Source organism: Gadus macrocephalus, chromosome 12 (assembly GCF_031168955.1).
Source record: "Gadus macrocephalus chromosome 12, ASM3116895v1".
Classification (NCBI taxonomy): Eukaryota; Metazoa; Chordata; class Actinopteri; order Gadiformes; family Gadidae; genus Gadus; species Gadus macrocephalus.
The window spans coordinates 2,238,257-2,253,437 of record NC_082393.1 but is presented as its reverse complement, the minus strand read 5'-3'; the positions used below and the strand labels follow the sequence as shown (position 1 = coordinate 2,253,437).

At 43.4% G+C, this 15,181-nt stretch overlaps 2 protein-coding genes and 1 long non-coding RNA gene across 4 annotated transcripts in view; 2 read left to right on the top strand and 1 right to left on the bottom strand.

Annotated features, from left to right (window-relative positions):
- Window positions 1-4,095, top strand: part of LOC132469701 (anoctamin-8-like) — a 39,245-nt gene extending 35,150 nt beyond the window's left edge. For both annotated transcript variants that reach the window (XM_060067702.1, XM_060067703.1), the window contains exon 19: window positions 264-4,095. In XM_060067702.1, coding sequence (XP_059923685.1) covers window positions 264-1,013 — 750 coding nt within the window. In that variant the 3' untranslated portion in view covers window positions 1,014-4,095. The remainder of the gene's footprint in view (window positions 1-263) is intronic.
- A 1,039-nt stretch (window positions 4,096-5,134) lies between these two features.
- LOC132469724 (DET1- and DDB1-associated protein 1) lies at window positions 5,135-10,291 on the bottom strand. Its single transcript, XM_060067735.1, has 5 exons — window positions 9,884-10,291; window positions 9,095-9,175; window positions 8,890-8,941; window positions 7,611-7,672; window positions 5,135-7,189 (listed from the first exon to the last, which is right to left on the bottom strand). The coding sequence occupies exons 1-5, from the start codon at window positions 9,890-9,892 to the stop codon at window positions 7,085-7,087; spliced, it is 309 nt and encodes a 102-aa protein (XP_059923718.1). The 5' UTR covers window positions 9,893-10,291; the 3' UTR covers window positions 5,135-7,084.
- Window positions 10,292-10,955: 664 nt separating this feature from the next.
- LOC132469731 (uncharacterized) lies at window positions 10,956-14,953 on the top strand. Its single transcript, XR_009528478.1, has 2 exons — window positions 10,956-11,057; window positions 14,062-14,953. It is a non-coding gene; the product is annotated as an uncharacterized LOC132469731 (long non-coding RNA).
- Window positions 14,954-15,181: the final 228 nt, after the last annotated feature.

The following is a 15,181-nucleotide window of genomic DNA, read 5'->3' as shown; positions in this document are numbered from 1 at the left end:
GTACAAAATAAGGCCAGCCAAAACACACACGCGCGCACACGCACACGCACACACGCACACACACACACCTTGTTTTAACTGCTGGAATCCTTTGCCCACCTCCTACCACTAAACTACATTTCCCATAAACCCTATCCATCACCATCCATTCATTAAAACCTTGTTCCGCCCACAACGTTCACCGCCTGTGGTGATTGGACGAGGATCACCCCCCCCAAGCGCCTGTTCGGCCACCTGATTGGCCGCCTCTCCTGTCGTTGCAGAAGCACGAGCGGCAGGCGCAGCAGCACTACCAGCAGCTGCAGCGGCGCAAGCGCGAGGAGGAGGAGCGGCAGCGGCAGGCGGAGCACGCTGCCCGCCGCGAGAGGGAGCGCGGCGAGGGCAAGGGGGGGGACGCCGCCTCCGGGGGCGGCGGCGGCGGCGGCGGCGGGGGGGACCACCACCACGACAAGTCCCACGGCAGCAAGTCCCGCTCCTCCGGCGGGGGCGGGGCCAGTGGAGGCGGCGGGAGCGGCGACAAGCCCAAGCGGCCCAGCTCGCTGCTGGCCAACAACAACGTGATGAAGCTCAAGCAGATCATGCCGCTGCAGGGCAAGTTCTCGTCGGGCGCCGGTGCCCGCTCGCCCCAGTCGCCCACGGGCGCCGAGCCCAAGCTGCCGGGCTTCCTGAGCTTCAAGTTCCTCAAGTCGCCCGAGAACAGGAAGGAGGCCGCCGCCGCCGCCACGACGTCTTTCTCGTCGTCGTCGTCCTCTTCCTCGGTGTCCGGGAGCGGCTCCCAGGAGCGCTCCCAGTCGCCCAGCAAGGCCTTCAACCCCGGAAAACTCTTTAACTTCGGGAAGACGGAGGGCGGGGCCTGTGTGAACGGAGGCTCCTCCTCCGACGGCGGCGGCGGCGGCGGCCGGCTGCCGACCCGGGCGGACTTGAACGGCGTGCCGGACGAGATCCCGGCGCCGGGGTGCAACGGGGGGCCGGAGAACGGCCACCCCTCCTCCGACCCGGACCACAAAGCCTAGGAGGGACCCGAGGTCCGGGTCCCGAGGTCCGGGTCCCGAGGTCCGGGTCCCGAGGTCCGGGACCCGTCCGCGTCGGAGCAGCGAGGCGCTTACTGTGAAAAGGGGGAGGAGCCACGCGACCCCCGCGCCGGAACAGGGGCGTGTCCGCGCCCGGGCAGCAGAACCACGACGAGGAGGGAGGGGGCGAGGAGGGAGGGGGCTAGGAGGGAGGGGGCTAGGAGGGAAGGGGACGAGGAGGTGGGGGACAAGGAGGAGGGGAAGGGGAGGAAAGACGGTTCGGCTGCGGTGGAATGCTTTTATTTTCCTTTTTTTTTGGCTGATGGACAAAAACACACACGAGTCGTCCCGGGAAAAAGACATAAGCCCTGCTGTCATGCCCCCAAACGCACACGAGGAACACACACGCATGCACGCACTCACGCGACACACATGCACGCACATACACACACACACACACACACAGAGAGACACACACGCACATAGACACACTCACATAGACACACACGTCTGCAATACATAAAGAAATGCATGAGCTGCGTTTCGGATCTTTTGAAGCCTTTAAAGCGCCGAGAGCTGTACTTCTTGGTTTTCTGGGGGTCAAACATGTTAAGTGTCTCCGTGGCCCTGCCACTAGAATACGACCAGACTGAAGGGAGAACAGGAAGGGAACGCAGGTTAAATCAGCTAACACTGAGCACTGCTAGCTCAAATTAAACCGATTATAATTAGATAATATCAGTCTCATTTTTAACTTTGAGGGAATCCTGGACCCTTCACTTTTATACTTAAGTGTAAATTTAGGACAAGCAATATCAATCTGCGTTTTAATCCCAAACTGTTCTGCAAAATTTGATCAATCATCACACAAACCCCCAAACCATAACACGTGGCTTTTTAAGCCACTCTTTAGGAGTTCTAGTTTATTTTGAAGGTACTAGCTTTCTCAACAGCATCACATCCCAGCATCACAAACCCTCATTCATATCAAGAGGCAATATCAGAGTCCTTCTGACGGGGCTGGGAGAGAAACCGCTTCCTAGAGAACTCTGTCGTTTCAAATCAATACGCAGAAGGATGTGGGGGGGGGGGGGGGGGGAAGATTTCCTCATCAGGGCCTGTGGGCGTGGCTTTGAGTGAAACCTTCCGATGAAGGTGTGTGTTTGTTTGTATGTACGGGGGGGGGGTAACATTTGCACTAAATCCAAACACCCTGCTCAGTAGAACCCCATCTTTCTGCGTGGGGGGGGGGGGGGGGGCTCATAGCATTATGCAAGAGTTTCTTTAAACCGTCATTACACAGACAATGCTGTTGTTGACAAAGCAGTTTTTTATTTTGTTATTTTATGATTGTAGCTCTGATTTACTTTGAACTACATTTTTATACATACCGTTTCCTGTATTCCTTGCAATGTATGGGGTTACTTTCTCTCTTCTTTTTTTTTTACCAAAACAGTGCTTTTTTTATATTTGTTTCAGTAAAGTGAACTATACAGAATAATGTGTTCATGTCATTGGATATAAATGCGGTATATGAACTATCATTTAGTCACTACCTTACCACTATTTCGGTTCCGTAGTGTCTCCAGCAGGGGGGGCAATAGAGCTGCAAATGAATCGTTGCCCAGCGAAATGTTTCGTCCAATCAGTTGATGGGGTTTAAGATGCGTAAAACCCCAGCGTCTCTGAATGAAATGCAGTGGTGAGGGGACACACACACACAAACACATACACACAGTCACAGTCACAGACACACACACAAACACAGAGGGGCTGTTGCACTGCAAAGTTTAGCAACGGAAATGTAAACTATGCATCTCCTGACCCTCGCCTCTGACAGACTTCTTTGCAATAACACGGTTGTTGTGGGGGACTTCACTGTCCTACTCATGTCTAGGTTAGCGGTCGCGGTCCTGTTTCTCTACGATGCCTAGTTGCAGTACCTGTATCGATGTGTTCCCTCGATGGTTTCCATCTGTGTTACTGGTTTGGTCATCATTTGAGAAGGCACAGACCTATGGTTCAAAAGATGAGGGAAAGCCCTTGACTTAACATCCAGCTGCATAAACATTCACCCATCTCTCTCCCTCTGTTTCTTAATGGGGGCTATGGTGAACACGGAGGCAATCAACATGTTCTGCTCCATTAAACCCCCTTCCTCTATCAGATGTTTGTCTCTTCAGCTTTGCAGCCAAACTTTAATATCGAAGTTGTCTAACATCTTTTAACACAGTGAGGCAAAACCATTTTTCAATGCAATAAGGGAAAAAATGGCTTTCGTTTATCGTCTTGTTTTTCCACATTTGAAAGTCATTGTCATGATTGCATATTGGGTAGAGCGAGCGCCTCTCCTTTTCCACCTCCCTGTCATGTAGGACCCATCTCCCTGATCACAGACAGCCCAGTGTGACCGTCCTCGGCTGAGCTTAGGACTTTGAGCAGGACTTGTCAATAACATCGTTCATTCCTACAGCTTTCGCCCTCTTCAGTTAGGTTACAATGTGATCATTGTTATTCCGACGGGGATGATTGACCTAAGACGTGGGGAGTGCGAATTAGCGTTCTCAGTCACTGTCTCGGTGCTTTAACGCGTGATCCTACTCCCGTCACAAAGACATAACGTTCAAAAGCTAGTTTAGACTAAACTGACACCGCCAAACCCCCCTAACACTCGCTACTCTGCAGAGGTCTCTGTGTCGACGGCTGAGAACCACCGTGAGTGGCCGTCCCCGGATTCAATATCAGCTGTTTCTGTTTCTGTTTTCTGATCGTTTCTGTGTGTAACCACGGTGTACGCGCTCCGTTTACCTTTGGAGCCGGTGGGGTGGAGGCGGTGGGTGGGGGTCCCGGGAGCCTGGTTGGTGGGACGCGGTCCACGGCGGTTTGGTGGCCGTTGGAGCTGAAGACGTCCGCGTGAAAGCAGCGCTTACGGAAAACCTATCATATGCTCTTCCAATGTACCACTGTACAAAAAAAACTTTTCAAGATATGATTCTGGGAAATTGGATTATTTATTTCTGTTAATTTATTTTGTCATATTTTTGTAAGACATGAGAAATAGATAATAAAATAATTTCAAAATGTATGACTTTAAAAGATTGTTGGATCCCTTGCAAATATGGACACACTTTCTCTATCATGGAAGGAAGTTCAATCTCAGGAAAGTTTCCAAACCTTCCATTAAGACGTATGGGGAAATGTATAACTGGTTGTCAATCATTCAGTGGCCATTGGCATATACGTTGTAGATTGTGTGCTTTAATGATTTGTCTATTCCTGAACTTGATTCTACTTGAACTTGTTGGTCAGTTACAAGATGCTAAATACTAACCTGACTGAACAAGGTTATTAATATTTAATTTGAGATATTGTATCTATAAAGTCGGATTTGTATTGTACATCAAGTTATATATGGAAAAACGCATTCATTATAACAATTACATCATCGTAGGCGAATCACCGGTGTCGCTCGAGTCGTAACACTACCGTAATAACCGTAATGCGTGTCACTCAAAGCACAAATTATGAGTCTGCTCTTCACGCACCGTGGCACATAGTGAGCAGACCATAATTAGTGTTTTGAGCGACACGGGTTTATTATACGATGATGCGTCAAAGAAAAGGGGTAAATCGCTCTTTAACTCTGGTCTTAAGTGGTAATTCTTCAGGCCAATTCTTAATTCATAGTAATTTGCAAAGTACTTAGGTAAATTGATTCGGCTATTTTGTAACACACACACAACCAGGGGCTATTCTCCCCACACGCCTCCCTCCTACTCAGACTGTGTAGAAGCAGTGGCACTCCGTGGGTACCTTCAACTTCGGCGCGATAAGGAGGATTCAGTAGTGGTAAGATCAGTAGGCCTACAAGAGTTACCTGTCCACACGTGATGGAGGAATGTCAGCTGGACGCAAATGGTTGCGACGACCTGCGGGTTATCCCAGTATTAAAGTATTCAACACATTTGGGAAAAACACATTTGATAATGACTTGGAACCAAAACATGCTTAGATCTTAAAATTAAAAGAAATCATAATTTCCAAGCTAAACTTTCTATGGAACTTTCTGCCCCTTTGCAACTCTAACTGTAGATAAGGAAAATAATAAAAACATGACCATCAAATTAATTTCAATCCATATTTATTGCAGCAAAGCTTAAAGGAATACGTCCATTCCTAGTAAATAACATGAGGCACAGCCTAAGGAGTCGCAGAACAGTCTAACGAAGAAGCAGAAGCCTGACATGGTTCTAGGCTTTAGGATCAGACACGTGTTTATATTGCATGGTTATTAGGAGGAAGATGAGAGACCACGGCGCCAACCCACATCGCAGCGTCTACGGCTGTAAGACAGGAGAGGTGGCGTCGCAGTTCATTTGCTGGGCAGTGTTAATTAGATTAGAAAAAAGAGGGGTTGTACCGTCTGTCTGTGACATCAATTAGTGCACTCAAATGCACAAATGCTTCATTTATGCACTCCAGGGCGATTCCTATAATTGTAATACCCTTAAACACCCGGGATCCGTCTACTGTAAGCCTCACTCCGCCAGCTCAGTCTCTGCCTGCCAACAGATGGGGCATCAGCCTCTTTGATTAACCGTGGCATGTATACAGATGTGTAATCACTGTGTACTCGCCCTGTCGGAAGAGCAGAGTAGAGAATGGCAGCAGACAGCCGTCATAAGACCCTGGCCGGGGGAACGGCCCGTTACAAAACTTTTGTAAAGACTTGCCGGTAACAAAACACAAAGCGTTGCCAGAAATGTCCACGGGCACGAAACGTTTGACATCGAAGGCAGAAACAATGTTTAACTTGAGAAACTACTTCTGGCTCTGGCCCTTATTCATCTGTCCTCATGAATCCCCCCCCCCCCCCCCATCTACACTCTGACCCTAACATGGGTTCTTAAGTCTCAACCACCTGTGCAGTGCCTCATTGTGCAATCAGAGATTCAGATTCAGCGTCACTGTAACTTTAATGCTAAAAGAAAACGGGTGAAGAACTGAATCTGTTAGACCACACACCTTTTGGAGGAACCTTGGCCCATCCCCACTTGTGTTAAGACATGAGCTAAAAGGGGGGTAGCTTCAGAATTCCTCCAAAATCCCAAAACAAAACATTGACCAAAGGAAAACGTAGATGCATATTTTATATTCCAAGTTTAAAATAATAAAACGCCAACGAGCAATCTCCAATGTTGTGTGCCGTTCTTCACAGTGCAATCTTGGGTCTTTTATATTGAATGGTAAGGATATATGTGGTAGTGCCCCCTCCCTCCACAAGGTGGGGCACCAGGGCTGGCAGGAAGCTCAGAGCCAAACACCAATAGCCTCAATCAGATGAAAGAATTAAAACACCTGGCTTCAAAAAATCTCGACAGACTCTTTCCAGTAATGTTTGACAGTATAGGTTTTGCTATCCAGCACTGGAGGTTTTTAATTACAGTGTTAATTCTGAAGTTAACTGGGGGTCGAGTCTGTCTCTCGCGGTTCCAGATGCTTTCAGCATTTCCTTCCACTTGATACATACTTACATAGTTACAACTCATGCAGGCAAACCACTGCACATTAGACATTTACAAAGAATAAAAAAAAAAACGACGCAAAAACCAGCAAAGCCGTGAAGAGCTCTACTGGTTAAGAGCTGGTCAGGGGTTCACCGGACATCCCCACGTTGCACTGTACACGTCATGTCACACAATCGGCTCATTCGTAAGACTTCTTTTGAACTTTGAGAAGGGGGCGATATCAATTTGGATCGTTTCTAATTCGGTGAATGGTTAAACCACTGGTCGAGCACTCGGTGCCTAATGGTTACGGCGTCAGCGTCCTCCTTGGGTTAAGGCGTTCACACGCCGTAGTCCTGTTCACCACCATCATCATCATCAGACCGGGACGAGTATCAATGAGCACCGAGTGGGCGGAGCCTAGCTCTAACAAGGGACGGCTCCATGCTGGGACATGTACACCGCAAATACAGAAACAACAGCGCTAAACCGGGGACCAGTTGTCATTTATGTAGGCTATGCCCTGTAGACAGACGAACAAACACACAGTCACACAGACACACACACTTATGAGTCCTCATTCATCTCTTGGCTGTCTGTCCTGGCGATCTTCCTGGGCGGCGCAGGACTGTCTCCCTCCCCCTGGTCCTGTTCTCGCTTCTTGGCGGCATTCTGTTGACGAAAGAAGCGAGGTGGAGAAAGTCAGACGATGCCTCAGCATGTATAAGAGAACTTTACTATCCTTGTATGAATGATTGACGAAAAAAACATTTCCTGTGCGACACCTCATGGCCACTTTAAGCACATGATGACAGACTGGCAGCGTTTACCAAGCATCTTTAGAGAGATAATGGGTGTTCATGATTCTTAGAGGGAAACTTCCACCTCCATCCTGATGGAACGATTTGTATGCAAATGTTCATCAAAATACGTCACTTAATTTGAGAGTAAAAACTCTCTAGCTGTAAGGAACATTAATACCAAAGGCCTTTTCAGCCAACTTGTCACAAGTAAAGAAGGCAACATAATTTGTGATATTATTAGAAATTATATTTCCACGACAAAAGAAACGGCGGTTCTGTGCGTGATGTACCTTTTTGTCCCACTGCTGATGAAGATATCGCAGAAGGATGTTGGTTTTCTCTGTCACAATAACTGCAAAGGACCCAAAACACACACACTTCAGTTCCTCTCCGAGCAACAACATTCACACTCCACTATGTATTAAACCTTGTTTACATTTGAACTAGGGCCCGACCGATATTGATTTTTGAGTGCCGATGCCGATGCCGATTATTTTCAGAGAAAAATTACGATTACGATTTAATCGGCCGATTAAAAAAATCAAAAAAAAATAAAAAAAATAAAACATATAAAACGTAGTTTTTGATACCTTAAATATACTTTAAACACTTTTGACGAATATGTGAATTGAATGCAGAACCTTTGAGTGTTTTAGAATACATTTACAGTCAAAAATTAGTGTAATGTAAAATGTAAAATAAATAACTAACTCCCAATGTGCTGCGCTCGTGAGCTGTTACTAACACGTGCGTGCTGAGCAGTATGGTCTCACCGTTAGAGTCTACAGTATAACAAATTAACATGGCCTGGGACCTAAAGAAAAACAGGCACAACATGCTCAAACAACGCGTCTTGTGTACATTGGTGAGGTGAGCGCGCAGCTGCCTGAGCGAGCGTGCTTTCATGTTGTACGGTAAAATTCAATCTCCTCTTTTTTACTCCAGCTAAAGTTGTTAGTTAGCAAGGCGAGTAGGAGCGCAATCTGCAGAATACTAATCGCAATAACATTTATAAAAAAAATAATAAAAAAAAAAAAAATCGGTTGTAATCTGCGTCTTTTTGGCCGATGCCGATTATTTTCAAAAAGGCTATAATCGGCCGATTAAATCGGTCGGGCCCTAATTTGAACACATGTTTCTTTTACATGTCTTTTTTTTTTTTTATAGTTGTGATAAAAACAGTGACTCCCAATCCTTTTCCGGCGATGGCTGGGACCCAACATCCCCGTCTCGTTACATTTCTGTGTGCATTCGCCTGCCCACACGGTGATACACCCCCCCACCATCTGTCAGTGATATCAATGTCCCGGTGGGCGTAGGGTTGCCGCGTCTCCGCACACTTCAGTGCTTCCTTTATGTCTACGATTCGTAAGTCAATCTGTTCATATGTACTAGACCTTTACAGGACCTATGCTGTGTTTAACCCAATTTTTTACATAAAAATGCACCGTCAAATTTCTAGCACTTAAAACAAGTCAGCAATCTCCTGCAACGCCATGTGCATGTCGGGCCAACCTACATGGGGCCCTGACCCCAAGGTGGGGGCCCTGTAGAGGGCTCAGTACTCACTCTGTTCTGAGGGGTATTCACGGGTGGGCAGGTAGACTGACGGCCTCCGGTTCTGCAAAAAAACAACCCAATGAACCCTTCATATCATTGTACAATACATGGTACCAGCACAATCCTCGCCCTGTCACAAGTTCACAACCCACTGAAATGCAGACTAAAGCCTGAACGGCGACAGATGTGATTCGTAGTGGGCTACAGTACTTACAGAGGCTTTGCAAACGGAGTCTGCATGGAATCGGCTGAAGTTACTCTTGTTGTAGACAGGAAGCCCTTTCAAAAAGTCAGCCTGTGGTAAGAACATGGGGAGATGAGCAGTAGTACTCGAGATGCAGCAAAATGAAAGTGGATGTCTCATGCTGTATTTCCCTCGATTTGAGGATGAAATGCATTTCGGAGTCACCCCATTACATTACAAAGCATTTAACAATTATTTTAACCTGTATTTTTAGCATTCATTGTATTCATACATTAACATTCCAACACTTAACTCGTGGCGATTGGTTAAGGCAGGTAGAGTGAGTCATTGGTTTGATTCAATCAAACCAATGTATGTGCAACCAGTGTTGAATGTCGAGTTCTCCAATGATGTCAGTAAATGAATAGGCGACGATACCAGTTTGACAACTGGATCCGGCCACCCTGAAATCACTGCCAACAGTGCCATCAGTCGGGCGTTTCCTTAACATTGAAAGCTATTGAGTACATGTTTCAATACTTGGCAGACGTGGCGTCCAAGGGAACTGTGTGTAAAACCCTTAAACATACCAAGTGTCTAAGTGTCTAAACGCCCTGGTCAGCAGTGATACAATGAGCCCCAAGTGCCCGAATCAGGGTCCAGTGTGGCCTGGGGCTGGGGGGGGGACAGCCAGGGAAGATCCAGCAGGAGAGCCTAGCAGCTAGCTCCCTGAAGTTCCCAGCCGGCGTTCATGTCTCCGCGGCTTACTACGTGACACGTGTGTGCGGCTCGTCCACCGTGTCCACGGGGAAGGGTTACCTTTTCCATGGCCCTGGGAAGGAGTGATGACGCACTATCCCCGGCGTGTGTGGCGGCTGGTCCCGTGTGTCTGCTGCTGTGTTGGTCGTGATAGTAGCAAGCGGTGTGTGCGGCTAGCCGAGGTAGCCCGGGTCCTAGCCGAGGGGGCTGTTCACGGAGGTCCTTTGGTGGAATAAAACGATACACCTCAAGTGCACATCGCTCCTTTCATCCATTCGGTCCTTGAATCGATCAAACCGTTATCCCCCCGTGGCTGAATGTGTTCTACATGGGTCACAATGTGAGTTAGCTGGTGGTTAGCACTGGACTGGGCTACTCCGGCTAGCCTAGCATGATGGCTGGATGGTGGCGACGCTTTCTGAAGCCACACCCCCTCGAGTGTTGATTGGCTGTTGCGCTCAACCACGTGGTGTAGGGTGCATCCAATACGATCTCATTTGACCAGTGAAGGATAACTGGTTGATCAGAAACATAATAAACGAACTTTTTGAATAATAAAGGGTTACACCATGTTTGTTGTTAAGGTCCTTTATACAGTTGAAACATAAGGGTAGGAAAAAACCATGACTGTTGTTTTTTATTGGTCGTCATGATAAAAAACATAAGGGGTAACACTGTTGTTTTTTATTGGTCGTCATGAAAAAGAACATAAGGGGAAACACTGTTGTTTTTAATTGGTCGTCATGAAAAAAAACATAAGGGGTAACAGTGTTGTTTTTTATTGGTCGTCATGAAAAAAAACATAAGGGCTAACACTGTTGTTTTTTATTGGTCGTCATGAAAAAAAACATAAAGGGTAACACTGTTGTCTTTGTCAAATAAAATATAAGGGGTAACACTGTCGTTTTTTATTGGTCGTCATGAAAAAAAAGATAAGGGAAATAATAGAAATACACAGATACATTTTAATGTCATTTATATCCTCTTTATTGATTATTGTGTAATATCATCGCCTCAGTGGTGCAGTGGAGTGCACTCTGCCTAACCCACTGGAGACCGCGGCTCAATTTCTGTGGACAACACAATATCTTTAATTTTAAACGTAATGCTATCATGTCTATTGCACTGTCTATTACATTGTCATATATAACCTCAGACATAAGTTAATTATAAATCTCAGTTGGAAGTGGAGAGAGCTGTGAGCTTTCCCCCTGGAGACCGGGGTTCAAGTCCGGTTGATGTTGTCTGTTGGAAGACTCTTATCGCTATTTCATGCGATTTATGTAGTCAAGTATAAAGTCAAGTATGGCTTTTTCCAGTGTCTTGTTGGTGCATTGATAATTTCGGAGGTTAACACTCTAAACAGCTCAGGTTTGGATCCCCGCATAATGTAAAACATAAGGGGTAACACTGTTGTTTTATATTGGTCAACATGGAGAAAACATGAGGGGTAACTCTGTCGTTTTTTATCGGCCGTCATGAAATAAACATAAGGGGTAACACTGTTGATATTTATTAAATAAAACATAGGGGGTAACACTGTTGTTTTTCTTTGGTCGTCATGAAAAAAAACATAAGGGTTGAAAAAAACCATAACTGTTGTTTTTTATTGTTCGTCATGAAAAAACACATAAGGGGTAACACTGTGGTTTTTTATTGGTCGTCATGAAAAAAACCACAAGGGGTAACGCTGTCGTTTTTTATTGGTCGTCATGAATAAAAACATAAGGGATAACACTGTTGTTTTTTATTGGTCGTCATGAAAAAAAAACATAAGGGGTAACACTGTTGTTTTTTATTGGTCGTCATGAAAAAAAACATAAGGGGTAACACTGTTGTTTTTTATTGGTCGTCATGAAAAAAAACATAAAGGATAACACTGTTGACTTTGTCAAATAAAATATAAGGGGTAACACTGTCGTTTTTTATTGGTCGTCATGAAAAAAACCATAAGGGAAATAATAGAAATACACTGATACATTTTAATGTCATTTATATCCTCTTTATTGATTATTGTGTAATGTCAGCGCCTCAGTGGTGCAGTGGAGTGCACTCTGCCTAACCCACTGCAGACCGCGGCTCAATTTCTATGGAAAACACAAGATCATTAATTTTAAACGTAATGCTATCATGTCTATTGCATGTCTATTGGTCATATATAACCTCAGACATACTTAATTTATAAATCTCAGTGGGAAGTGGAGAGAGCTGTGAGCTTTCCTCCTGGAGACTGGGGTTCAAGTCCGGTTGATGTCGTCTGTTGGAATACTCTTATCTCTATTTCATACGAATTATAAAGTCAAGTATAACCTTTGTGTTGTTTTTATTCGTTGTCTTGATGGTGCATTGATAAGTTCGGAGGTTAATACTCTAAACAGCTCAGGTTCGGATCCCTGCAAAAACGTCGACAGGGGTACCACTGTCGTTATGTATTGATCAACATGGAAAAAACATGAGGGGTAACACTGTCCATATTTAACAAAATAAAACATAGGGGGTGACACTGTTGTTTTTCTTTGGTCGTCATGAAAAAAAACATAAGGGGTAATACTGTTGTTTTTTATTGGTCGTCATGAAAAAAAACATAAGGGGTAACACTGTTGTTTTTTATTGGTCGTCATGAAAAAAAACATAAGGGGTAACACTGTTGTTTTTTATTGGTCGTTATGAAAAAAACAACAAGGGGTAACACTGTCGTTTTTTATTGGTCGTCATGAAAAAAAACATAAGGGGTAACACTGTTGTTTTTTATTGGTCGTCATGAAAAAAAACATAAGAGGTAACACTGTTGTTTTTTATTGGTCGTCATGAAAAAAAACATAAGGGGTAACACTGTCGTTTTTTATTGGTCGTCATGAAAAAAAACATAAGGGGTAACACTGTTGTATTTTATTGGTCGTTATGAAAAAAAACACAAGGGGTAAAACTGTCGTTTTTTATTGGTCGTCATGAAAAAAGACATAAGGGGTAACACTGTTGTTTTTTATTGGTCGTCATGAAAAAAAACACAGGGGGTAACACTGTTGTTTTTTATTGGTCGTCATGAAAAAAAACATAAGGGGTAACACTGTCGATATTTATCAATTAAAACATAGGGGGTAACACTGTCGTTTTTATCAAATGGAACATGAGGGGTGACACTGTCGTTTTTCTTTGGTCGTCATGAAAAAAAATATAAAAAAAAAGAAGAAAATTGTCCTTCTCAAATAAAATATAAGGGGTATCACTGTTGTTTTTCATCAGTCATCATGGGAAAAAAACATAAGGGGTAACACTGTCGATATTTATCAAATAAAACATTGGGGGTAACACTGTTGTTTTTCTTTGGTCGTCAAGAAAAAAAACATAAGGGGTAACACTGTTGTTTTTCTTTGGTCGTCAAGAAAAAAAACATAAGGGGTAACACTGTTGTTTTTTATTGGTCGTCATGAAAAAAAACAGAAGGGTTAACACTGTTGTATTTTATTGGTCGTTATGAAAAAAAACACAAGGGGTAACACTGTCGTTTTTTATTGGTCGTCATGAAAAAAAACATAAGGGGTAACACTGTTGTTTTTTATTGGTCGTCATGAAAAAAAACATAAGGGGTAACACTGTTGTTTTTTATTGATCGTTATGAAAAAAACCATAAGGGGTAACACTGTTGTTTTTTAATGGTCGTCATGAAAAAAAACATAAGGGGTAACACTGTTGTTTTTTATTGGTCGTCATGAAAAAAAACATAAGGGGTAACACTGTTGTTTTTTATTGGTCGTCATGAAAAAAAACATAAGGGGTAACACTTGTTTTTTATTGGTCGTCATGAAAAAAAACATAAGGGGTAACACTGTTGTTTTTTATTGGTCGTCATGAAAAAAAACATAAAGGGTAACACTGTTGTCTTTGTCAAATAAAATATAAGGGGTAACACTGTCGTTTTTTATTGGTCGTCATGAAAAAAACCATAAGGGAAATAATAGAAGTACACAGATACATTTTAATGTCATTTATATCCTCTTTATTGATGATTGATTATTGTGTAATGTCATCGCCTCAGTGGTGCAGTGGAGTGCACTCTGCCTAACCCACTGGAGACTCAATTTCTGTGGAAAACACAATATCTTTAATTTTAAACGTAATGCTATCATGTCTATTGCACTGTCATATATAACCTCAGACAAAATTAATTTAAAAATCTCAGTGGGAAGTGGAGAGAGCTGTGAGCTATCCTCCTGGAGACCGGGGTTCAAGTCCGGTAGATGTCTTCTGTTGGAATACTCTTATCTCTATTTCATGCGAATTATAAAGTCAAGTATAACCTTTGTGATGACTTTATCCGGTGTCTTGATGGTGCAATGATAAGTTCGGAGGTTAACACTCTAAACAGCTCAGGTTCGGATCCCCGCAAAAACGTTGACAGGGGTACCACTATCGTTATGTATTGGTCAACATGGAAAAAACATGAGGGGTTACACTGTCGATATTTATCAAAAAAAACATAAGGGGTAACAATGTCGTTTTTATCAAATGAAACATAAGGGGTAACACTGTTGTTTTTTTATTGATCGTTATGAAAAAAAACATAAGGGGTAACACTGTTGTTTTTTATTGGTCGTGATGAAAAAAAACATAAGGGGTAACACTGTTGTCTTTGTCAAATAAAATATAAGGGGTAACACTGTCGTATTTTATTGGTCGTAATGAAAAAAAACATATTAAAAAAAAGAAGAAAATTGTCCTTCTCAAATAAAATATAAGGGGTATCACTGTTGTTTTTCATCAGTCATCATGGGAAAAAAACATAAGGGGTAAAACTGTCGATATTTATCAAATAAAACATTGGTGGTAACACTGTTGTTTTTCTTTGGTCGTCAAGAAAAAAAACATAAGGGGTAACACTGTTGTTTTTCTTTGGTCGTCAAGAAAAAAAACATGAGGGGTAACACTGTTGTTTTTTATTGGTCGTCATGAAAAAAAACAGAAGGGTTAACACTGTTGTATTTTATTGGTCGTTATGAAAAAAAAACACAAGGGGTAACACTGTCGTTTTTTATTGGTCGTCATGAAAAAAAACATAAGGGGTAACACTGTTGTTTTTTATTGGTCGTCATGAAAAAAAACATAAGGGGTAACACTGTTGTTTTTTATTGATCGTTATGAAAAAAACCATAAGGGGTAACACTGTTGTTTTTTAATGGTCGTCATGAAAAAAAACATAAGGGGTAACACTGTTGTTTTTTATTGGTCGTCATGAAAAAAAACATAAGGGGTAACACTGTTGTTTTTTATTGGTCGTCATGAAAAAAAACATAAGGTGTAACACTTGTTTTTTATTGGTCGTCATGAAAAAAAACATAAGGGGTAACACTGTCCTTTTTT